The sequence below is a fragment of the Gracilinanus agilis genome, chromosome 3, assembly GCF_016433145.1.
Source record: "Gracilinanus agilis isolate LMUSP501 chromosome 3, AgileGrace, whole genome shotgun sequence".
In the NCBI taxonomy this organism is placed as follows: Eukaryota; Metazoa; Chordata; class Mammalia; order Didelphimorphia; family Didelphidae; genus Gracilinanus; species Gracilinanus agilis.
In genome coordinates this window covers 86088179-86098433 of record NC_058132.1, presented here as the reverse complement: position 1 = coordinate 86098433, position 10255 = coordinate 86088179, and the positions used below count along the sequence as shown (strand labels likewise).

General features: G+C 46.7%; 2 protein-coding genes across 3 annotated transcripts; one reads left to right on the top strand and one right to left on the bottom strand.

Annotated features, from left to right (window-relative positions):
• Nucleotides 1-3977: 3977 nt before the first annotated feature.
• Nucleotides 3978-7702, bottom strand: ARFIP2 (ADP ribosylation factor interacting protein 2). 2 transcript variants are annotated; one of them, XM_044671533.1, is made up of 8 exons: nt 7554-7702; nt 6963-7063; nt 6409-6505; nt 6165-6283; nt 5696-5917; nt 5446-5603; nt 5156-5330; nt 3978-5061 (listed from the first exon to the last, which is right to left on the bottom strand). In XM_044671533.1, exons 2-8 carry the CDS (start codon nt 7059-7061, stop codon nt 4906-4908), a joined length of 1026 nt encoding a protein of 341 aa, XP_044527468.1. In that variant the 5' UTR covers nt 7062-7063; nt 7554-7702; the 3' UTR covers nt 3978-4905. The 2 variants fall into 2 exon arrangements, with proteins under 2 accessions (XP_044527468.1, XP_044527469.1); XM_044671534.1 differs by having other exon boundaries at nt 5446-5600.
• A 160-nt stretch (nt 7703-7862) lies between these two features.
• TIMM10B (translocase of inner mitochondrial membrane 10B) lies at nt 7863-9451 on the top strand. The gene is made up of 3 exons (XM_044671532.1): nt 7863-7927; nt 8557-8652; nt 8771-9451. The coding sequence occupies exons 1-3, from the start codon at nt 7877-7879 to the stop codon at nt 8966-8968; spliced, it is 345 nt and encodes a 114-aa protein (XP_044527467.1). The 5' UTR covers nt 7863-7876; the 3' UTR covers nt 8969-9451.
• The last annotated feature ends 804 nt before the right edge of the window (nt 9452-10255 follow it).

The following is a 10255-nucleotide window of genomic DNA, read 5'->3' as shown; positions in this document are numbered from 1 at the left end:
TTGATTCTTACAGCACAATATTCCATTAAATTCATGTATTACAAATTGTTTAGTCATTCCCCAACTGATGGGCTTCTACTCTGTTTCCAATTCTTAGCAATCATAAAAAGTGTTGCTATAAATATTTTATATTTTATAGAAACATTTTTCTCATTGATGATGAGGTATAAATAACAAATCTAAGTCTCTGGTTCAGAGTACAGCCACTGTAGTCACTTTATTTGCATAATTCAAAATTGTTTCAATAATGTCTTAGTATGCCTATCTTTCCACAACCTTTCAGTTATATTGCCATTTTTTGTCACCCCCCACTCAATTTGCAGAGTATGACATATAATTTTTTAAAAATTCATAATTTAGGAAAATACTAAATTTCAGCCAGAAGTTAGTGAAAATAAAGATGTAATTTTTTTTCATTCATATTCATAGGCATCTTGAAATTCATTCCCAAATTCCCACTTCTACCTCCCCATCGTTCATGAACTTAAGAATTCCTGGGTTGGACTACTTGGCACAAATGGAAAGATAATAAAATGATGGAGAAAGCAGAACTATTCAATTCCCACTTTGCTTGATTTCTCTAATAAGAAAAGTTTTAATACTGGAAAGGACAGAGTGAAATGATTGAGAGAAGTGAGAACATTCAGTTGCCTTCAAAGGGTTTGAGTCACTGGCCTGGGATGAACTATTCCAAAGGATACTGAATGTGATTGCTGATCTGCTGCCTTTGAAGAAGTGTTGGAAATGGGGGTATCTAGGTGGCTTAGTGGATTTAGGGGACAAGAGGTCATGGCTGAAATTTGGCCTCGGGCACTTCTTAGTTGTGTGATCCTGATCAAATCACTTAACCCCTATTGCTTAACTTATACCACTTTTCTCCCTTGCAACCAACACACAGTATTGATTCTAAGATGGAATGTTAAGAGATCTAAAAAAAAGTATAGGAAATATTCTAACAGAATGCCATAAGACTAATTGGGGCTCAAATCTGTTCAATTTTGTCTGAGTATTACTAATGACAGTTTGCCTTTATAAGTGTATAACGTATATTGCCTTAAATGATTCTCAGAATAACCCTGTGAGATAGGTGCTACCATTTTTGTCTCATAGATGAGGAAACTGAAGTTCATAGACAAAGCCATCTGCCCACTGTCAAAGAGGTAATAAATGTCAAGAGGTAGAATTTGTACCCAGGTCTGCCTGACTTTAAGTCTAGCACTCTTTCTACTCTACTAGGGTATGCTTACCAAATTTGTGGAGGACAGGAACCTGAGAGGAATAAGAAATATGGATCATAGACTTTCATTATTTATTTATTTTTCTTTAATTTTCAACTCCAAATTCTTTCTCTCTCCCCTCACATTGAGAAGGCAAGAAATGATACCCATTATACATGTGAAATCATGGAAAACTTAATTCTACATTAGCCATGCTGTGAGGGGAAAAAAAAGTGAAAAAACCCAACATGCTTCAATCTACAGAGCTGATGATAGGATTTTATTTATTTTTAAAACCTTGCCTTCAATTTTAGAATCAATACAATGTATTGGTTTCAAGGCAGAAGAGCAGTAAGGGCTAGGTAATGGGGGTTAAGTGACTTGCCCAGGGTCTCACAGCTAGGATGAGTCCAGATTTGAACCTAGGACTTCCCATCTTCGGGCCTAGTTGTCAATTTGGAGCTGCCTCTAGATGATGGAATTTTAAAAGATCTCAGACTAAAGTTCAACTAGATGAAATTTAAGAGGAATAAATGTAAAGACTAGTAACTGAGTTGAAAATTTTAGTTGCACAGGTTGGGACAGATGTGGCTAGAAAATATCTCACGTGATAGAGACCTAGGTGTTCTAATGAATTTAAAAGCTCAATTTGTCAGCAGTGTGTTGTAGTCAAAAAAAAAACTGAAGTTATATTGGGTATATTAAATGATTAGTGTCAAGAAGGAAAATAGTGATACCTATCCCATGTCTTAGCCACAATACTCCTGGAATGTTCAGCACTTAGTAATACATTGTAGAAGACATTGCCAAGCAGGAGCACATCCATCAAAACAGAATAGCAAAGAGATTTAAATCATTCTATATTAAGTACTGGTTGAACAAGTTACATGGTAGGGATGTTTAACCTGAAGATGGAAGTTGCATTACTGTCCTGATTATCTGAAAGATTGTCATATGGGAGAGAATTAGATTTACTATGTATGGTGCTACAGGCAGAACTAGGACCAGTGGACTGAAGTTACAGAATGTCAGATTTGGGTTCAACATACAATCTCCAAGGGTAACCCAACTTTGGAGTTGTTAAGTTGTTAATTGGATGTATTTAAGCGAGCTAAAAAAGCACTCTTGGAGGGCATCTCACACAACTCATCATCCTGCTTAAAGTTGAATTGTTTCAGTCATCTGACTCTTCATGACCTCATTTTGGTGGGGTTTTTTCATTTTCTTCTCCAGCTCATTAACAAATGAGGAAATAAAAAAAAAGTAGGGTTAAATGACTTACCCAGGGTCACACAGCTAGTGTCTGAAACCAGAATTGAATTTATGTAGATGAGGCTTCCTGATTTCAAGCCCAGTGTTCTATTCCCTGTACCAACTGGCTACCCCATAATCCTGTTAGTCCTTTAAAAGTTCAGATAGTAAGTCTAGATAAGACATCTGCCAGTAAGAAGCTGTAGTAATATATACCTCTAGTCTCTTTCAAATCTAAAATGTGACACTATGAAGATTTCTACATTCATGCCCAAGACTCACCTTGTACAAAGGTACATCTAACTCTAGGAATGCAGCTGTGATAATTCTGCGTGTAGTTCAAAAAGTCAGTCTATCAGGCTGATATTACAAACTGGGGGATAGGAGTCCCCCTTTGTAATAAAATTGACCATTGCTAATGGAGAGAGAGGGGAGGAAATCCAAGGGCCTAGAGCTGGTAGACTGACTTATTCTGGTTAGTGAGTTTGCTTTAACCCCCTAGTGCAGCATAGTGACCTTTCCTGACACATCCTTAGGCCAGCAAATTAGATACCTAGGATTCCTCTAAATGTTTAGGAGTCTTTGATTCTTTAAAAATAATTCATTAGGAAGCACCATTCCAATTACATTAATTGCCTTGAAGAATTCAAATTCTCATCTGTAAAAACCTGTAGTTCATAATCCTAATACAAGGTATTTACAGATCTATGAATCTCATTACAGTCCAAGAACTGCCACTTTACTGACTCATAGTGAAAGAGAATATTAAACAAATAAACATTATTTGCTTTAAAGTGGAAGAGAGTGGCGGCTAGCCAAATCTAATAAGAAACCAGGGTGGATGGGGAAAAAAAGCTGTCCAGTGTGATGCCAGTGACATTGACTGCAATTCCTGGTCTACGTGACTACTTGTCTGTGATACCTAGTGAACCAATTACTTCCCTCCACTTCTGAACAAAAGGGTAAAGCAACAGGTCTCACTTAGAGTGAATATAAAACTTAGATGCCCATAGAATGGAAGAGTGATAGAAAGGTCAAAAGGAAGCACCAGGAAGCAAGAAATCCACAATGGGTCTATATTACTCTGATCCAACTTGCAACATGAACTTTTCCCATTTGTCTGTTTCCCTGGAGTCACCAACAAGCTTCCCCTCAGGAAGCCCCTAAGGGCCTTTTTCAGTGCTGGTGTCAGAGGCAACAGGGAATGGGGAGAAGTCAGAAGTGTGGCTGAGCTGAAAGTAACAACTTCCAAAGAGAAACAAGTATTGGTGGCAGCAGTGAGAAAGTGCCAAGACCAGATAGCCTTGGATAAGAGTACAATTAAAGGAAGTCTGGGTCCACAATGCCTAGAGACTGCATTAATGAAAGGACAAAGTGCTCTAAAGTGTGAGTGCAAAAGGCCCAGGCCCAAATCTAGAGGAACCTACATTTATGAAGATTTGTATCAGGAAGCCTGTGCTTTATGCATCATCCTCCCAGATCCCTTGTCCCCAACAAACAGGCCTGGGCCAAGTTTTATGAAAGGTTTATTTCTGGTCCCAGGCTCCCAGGCCACCCTAGGGCTGGTGTGACAGTTTCTACAGACTGGACAGGCATCCCAGAGTCCCACCCACAATTAAATTAGGGGAAACACCACCCTGGCTCCAGGGCATAGAAAGAGACAGGCAGATGCTGGGACAGACAGCATGGCACCCCTAGTCCTTGCCCCAACCCTCCTCAGTCTGCTCCCCTTCAGTCCTAAGACCCTCCCCTCTCTCCCCAGGCAGTGATGGAGGGAGTGGAAGGGGAGGACACTGAGGGCAATGCTGTTGGCTGAAGGATTCCCTAGTGATGCCAGCTCAGGGTAGGCCCCAAGAGCCCTGCTATTGGCCAAGGAAAGACCCAGGAGTGATGCCATGGCTCAAGGGAGGGCCTTGGGAGTGATGCCATTGGCTAGGAAGAGGGCCCTTAGGGAAAACAACCATTGGCTGAGGGGTAGTGGGAAAAGATCTGGAAAATGAGGCCAAAATAGCTGACAGAGGGGCAGTTCCTTGGGCATCAGGACCAAGTACTGTTGCACCTGGCCCAGTAGTTGCCCTACCTGGTCCCCTCTCCTGGGGTGTGCCTCCCTTTACCACCCACAAGAAGCTAAGGTCCTAGGAGGGAGATCCTGGCCCAGGAAGGATGAGGGAAAAGGGGGAAGTTTACATTCTTGCTTTTCCTGTCCCAATCTCTTCCCTACCAAAAAAGGCTTCTCTCTGCTCCCCTAGTGGGCTTATTGGAGAAGAGGGCACTTATTCCTGCTCCCCTCACCCCCTCCTAGGGAGGAGGTACACTGATCCTCCAGCTAGGAGGGCTTCTTGGGGACAGGGGGTGGGGGGGCCAATCCAAGGGGCAGGCTTCACTGCTCCTGTAGCCAGGAGTGCTTCTTGGGAGTGGAGGGCTAGGCCAGGCCATCTCACTGCTCCTCCAGCCAGGAGGGTTTCTCGGAGCCTGGGGGCCGAAGCTTGATGTTGAACTGCTGCAGGGTCTGCTCAAGTTGCTGCTGGTTCCCAGCGAAGTAAGCGGACACGGCATTGTGGAAAAGCAGCAGCTGTTTGTGCATCACCTTGATCTGGGGGCATGGATGGGGGTCAGTTGGGAGGAGGTGGGAAGAGAAAAACATTGAGAGCAGTTAGGGGGTAGGGGTGAGGGGGATGGTTTAGCACCTTGTTCTCCTCCAGAAATTTGAGCTTGATAGCCACGTCCCCTCGAAGTTTCTCATACTTCTCACGATGTGTCTGGAATGTGGCCTGGGCACTTTCAAGTCGACCCAAGGTCCCTGCATCCCGTGGACCCAGGCTCAGTTCCTCCAAGTCTGTGCGGTATGCATCATACTCCAGTCTAGGAGAATTAAAGGTAATACATGAATGAAACATGGAGAGTAAGGTCTAAGGTCTCCTGACCTTCAGCACCCTACCCACTTCCCACTCCAGCCTTCAGGTATATGCATCCCTACCTGGCAGCTTCATACTGCTTGACAGTCATAAGGGTGTCCTCCATGGTCTTGGTGACCAGGGTGTTGATACTGGACACAAAGAAGTTGACAGCCCCCAGCAGAGTCTCCCCATTCTTACATAGCAGCTTTTGTGTCTCTGCATTATAGCCAAATTCCTCCTGTGGGTTGGATGGACATCGAAGCCCTGAGGTCATAGCTTGCCCCTGGCCCCTTGCTGCCCTCGAAGTGGTAGAGAAGTAGGCACACACACCTGGAGCTCAGGGGACTTCTGGCTGAGGTCAGCGAAGGCATCACCCAGGGCATGCTGAGTCTGCAGCAGGCTATAGAGGTGAGCAGTGAGAGCCCGGCCCAACTGAAGAATACTCTCATACTTGCGCTTTGTGTCCCGTAGCAGCTCAATCTGCAGTTCCAACTCTAGGTCCACGGTGCGTGATCCCCGGCCGAATCGCTCAGACAGCAGCTGCTTTGTACACTGAGCAGGCCCCAGGTCCCAGGCAGTCAGAGGGCCCTCCCAGAGACAAAAGCTTCCCCCCCCCACCCCTGAAAATGGAAATACCTGCCCCACCTCCCAAGCTTCAGTGACTATGAGCCCCTGGATGAGCAAGGGCAGGGGCAAAGGAAGGGATGGGATGGAATCCAGGGACCAAGACAGGGTGCTGAGAGGAGGTAGGATCCAAGGGTACCCATGGGACAGGGGGCTGAGGGGACACAAGTCCCACCTTGTAGGTGTTGATGCCCCACTTCTTGACAATGTCAAACTTCTCCCCAGCAATGCCCCGGGCTACCTCGTCACCAGGGCCGGCAGGGGTTGCACTGTGGGGCTGTTGACGGCCAGGCCCTAAAGGATAAAGTTCTGTGATCTGCATGATAACCATTTCTGGCTCTACCCGCTCCTTTCTTACTTTACTCAATAATTCCTCAAGTCTTCACCCCCAATATTTTCTCAAGCTCTCTGCCTTGTACCTGTGGGTATAAGACCATCAGCTGAGCCCCCGTAGCCTCCCGACACAATGCTTGTCTCATTGAGGTTTGGTCCAGACACCATCACTTGCTGCAAGTCCTACAAAGGGCCAAGAGGGAATAGGGAGTGGAGCAATTAGGAAGAGATGAAGAATGGAAGACACATGGGGGAATTTAGAAAATTTAGGGGGTAGGGACATAATTTGATTTGAAGTAACTTTGGGGTGGCAGAAAGTGGGGAGATTGGAGGTCAAGGACTGTGAGTTGGTATGGCTAAATGTTCAGGTACAAGAGAAATTGGAGGATGAATTGGAAGTTGGGGGTATCTAAAGGAACTCTAGGGCATGGTGGGGAATCTACAGATGGAAGGAGATTGTGAGATTTAAGGGAAGTAAAAGCATGTTTGGGGGCACGAGGAAATTGAAGAGTGGAACAGTATTAATGGAACACAGAGCAGGAAAGTCAGAGAATGGGTTCTTGGGTAAGGAGATCAAGACATGGTTGGCTGCACTAGGGATATAAGCACACTGCAGCGCTTGAAGCAAACAGGCACCCACCTGCTCAAGGCCATCATCTTCAGGAAGCCGTCCAGCCTCACCATTCCCGTGGATGGGGATCTCCATGGTGGCCGCTTTCCCCAGGATCCCGTCAGTCATGGCTGGGAATGGCCAAAGTTAGGGTAAGGACATCTATTCTTGGAAAACATATTGTGTTTCCCATTGACCCAGGTGTCCCTCACAGGACTCAGGTGCATTCCTCCTTCAGGAGCATTCTGCCCTGGATTTGGGTAGGTGCCCCTCCTCCCCCTTTGGCTCAGTTGGATGCCCCTCCTCCCCCTACTTAGCTCAGGTAGGTGCTTCTCCTCCCTCCGCGGTTCAGGTGGGTGCCCTTCTTCCTCCCTATCTTCTGGGAGCAGGTGGGTGCCCCTCCTCCCCTCCAAGCCTGGGCTGAGCTTGGTGCCCCTCCTCCTCTGTTAACCCCTGAGCTCAGCTGAGTGTCCCTCTCCTTCCCCCTCTCCCCTGGTCTCGGGTGGGTGCCCTTCTTTCCTGGGCACAGGTGGGAGCAGCAGAAAGCTCCCTCCCCCCATTGACTCAGGTGTGTGTCCTCCTCCCCCTAGGGCTCAGGTGTGTGTCGCCCAGCCCCCTCACCTCTGGCTAGGCCACGCTCCCTTTACTTCCTTTCCTCTCTCCCGGCTCCCGAGAGCCTTGCCTGTCCCTGCCCTGCCCTCGGGGCGCCGGGCCCGGGGCCGTCCTGGGACCTCGGGCTCCGGTTCCCTTCGCGCTCCTCGCAGCAGGTCAGGGACACGGCGGAAATGACGTTCTTGGCCGGGCAAATGAAGCCAGCCGCGTTGCCCACCGCTAGGGAGGAAGTGACGCCCCGAGTCTAGACACGCCGCGCAGCGCCGTAGGAGGACTAAAGAAAGCCGCGTGCGATTCGGAAGTGACGTGGGGGACCTGCGCCGTGGGGTGCCATGGAAGCGCAGCAGCAGGCTACGGAGCATCAACAGCAGCAGCTCCGAAACGTGAGTCCCGTGCTTTGAGTGGCTCTCTTAGGCCTGCTGTGTGCCCAGCTCTACCCCGCCGGCCTCCGCAGCACGAGTAGCCACAGTCTGGGAGAAAGGGGAGAGACCCGGCATGTTAAAGAGAATTCAGGCTACGCGGCCGGGTATCGGAGCATGCGCCCTTGGGTGCATCCTCAGTCCAGGGGTCGTGGGCTGCAGGCGTAGTATTAGGATGAGATGGAGCAGCCTAGGTGGCCCAGGTCGGAGCAGGGGAGCTTCAGAGGAATGCTTAGAAAGCAAGGATTCCAAAAGCCCTGAATTTTTTCCTCTCCCTTCTGTCCCAGTCCCTGCCGTCTCCCAACCCCACCCCCTGATTACTGCTGCTCACGCTAAACTGCAGCCTCGGGCTCTTTTCTCCGCCCTATCCCAATCATTGGAAAGAGCTCTGGGTTCGGAAGCTTTTTTCTGATTCTCGGTTTGATTCACTGACCCTGGCGGGTCACTCGCCTCCTGAGGCAGTTTTCTTAAAGGAAAGGAAGAATTTAACGAAGTAATAGTTAAGATCTTCTCCATCTATGCAACTTCTTTAGATGGTCCCTGCCGGGGATTTTATCCCTTCTCTCATTCCGAATTCTTTTCTTTTCCCGCAGCTTCGGGACTTCTTGTTGGTATACAACCGGATGACAGAACTGTGCTTCCAGCGCTGTGTGCCCAGCTTACACCATCGAGCCCTAGATGCAGAAGAGGTGTGTAAGAGGTTTCTCTGCACGGAGGTGGGGAGTGCTTCTCTTAAACTGAAGAGAGAAACAGTAACTGTGGAAGGGAAGGTTATTTACTGACACCAGCCTTCTATTTACTTCCTAGGAAGCTTGCTTGGACAGCTGTGCGGGAAAGCTGGTCCACTCCAATCACCGCTTAATGGCTGCTTATGTACAGTTGATGCCTGCCCTGGTACAGCGCCGCATTGCAGACTATGAGGCCAGTGCAGCACTGGCAGAGACAACTGGATCTCCATCAAGCCCTGTGGCTGGCCAGCATGGGGCTCCAGGCCCAGGAAGCTAGGGGATTTCTGTTCACCTATCACCCTGGGATGGAAAGCTCAAACATAGTGCTTTCTGGCTTCAGGAGTTTGTGGAGCATGACTTGGGCAACATAGGGAAGTTAATGGAGGCGTCCTGTGTCAATTACACCTCTGCTGTTCTCTACCAAATGCCCTTATGTCATCACCTCAGGGGCCTGATGTTTCCTACAAAGCATACCTAGGCAAAGAGAGAGTAAGCCAAAGATACCTTCTAAAATCAAAAGGAAATAGTACAAAGGGTTAGGACCAGAGGTGACTGAACAGAGAGAATGACTGCCTGAATCTTCAGAAGGGTTAGAAGATAAGAGAGGGAATTATTTATTAGTTCGTGGTAATTATGGCTATCTTTCTAATCCCCTGTCACTGAAACCCAGCTATGGCATTTTTGTGAGTTTGGAAACATCCCTATGTACCTTTCCCCTTGCCTGAACCTGCCTGTTAGCAGTAAAGTCCTTACAAGTTTCTATGGACTGTGTGTGCTTGCTTCAGGGGAAACAGGATAAGGGTTGTTTGAGACTTCTTATTCTCCTGGACAGGGGATCTAGGATAGAGAAAAGGATATAGCCTCAAAGTTTTGGCCTTTGGATTCAGGAAGCCCAGAGCTGATGGAGAAGTTTCCTTAGGCTTTTTGTTTCTCAGTGGCTTATTTCCTTTTTAAATCTCCACCTGTACTTTAAATTCTATTCTTTGACCTCTCCTCTAAGACCCTGATTCACTTCTCACCCCTCTTCTCTCATTTCAATACAAACATTTTCTCCCTTACTTCTCTGACTAAATCTCCTTTAAAAAAACCCAAAAAACTTTGCCTGGACTCTGCCACTCTCTTCAGCTATTATCTCTTTACTGTCAAACTCTTAGAAAGAGTAGTCTATAATAAACTTTTTTCAACACTATTTTCTCACCCACTTTTCTCAAAAAGTTCTTTGATGCTCTGAAATCTGGCTTCTATTCCCAGAACTGTACTCAAAATTTTTTTCCATGGTCACAAATGACTATTTTATAGCCAAATCTAAAAGTTCCTTCTCCTTCCTCTGATTTTTCCAGTATTGGACAGAGGCCCCCATCATTTTTTTATGCTACCTCACCTAAAAGTGACATTGTCAAAACTAAAATTAATATTTTCTCCAGACCTACTTCTAATTTCCCTGTTTCTGTAGTTGCCACTATTGTTCTCTAGATAATGAGGTATGACTCTCAAGAGTCATCTTTTACTGGCTTTTCTCTTAAGCTGAAGCTGTTTAGTTTTCAAGATCTAACTTATTTATGCA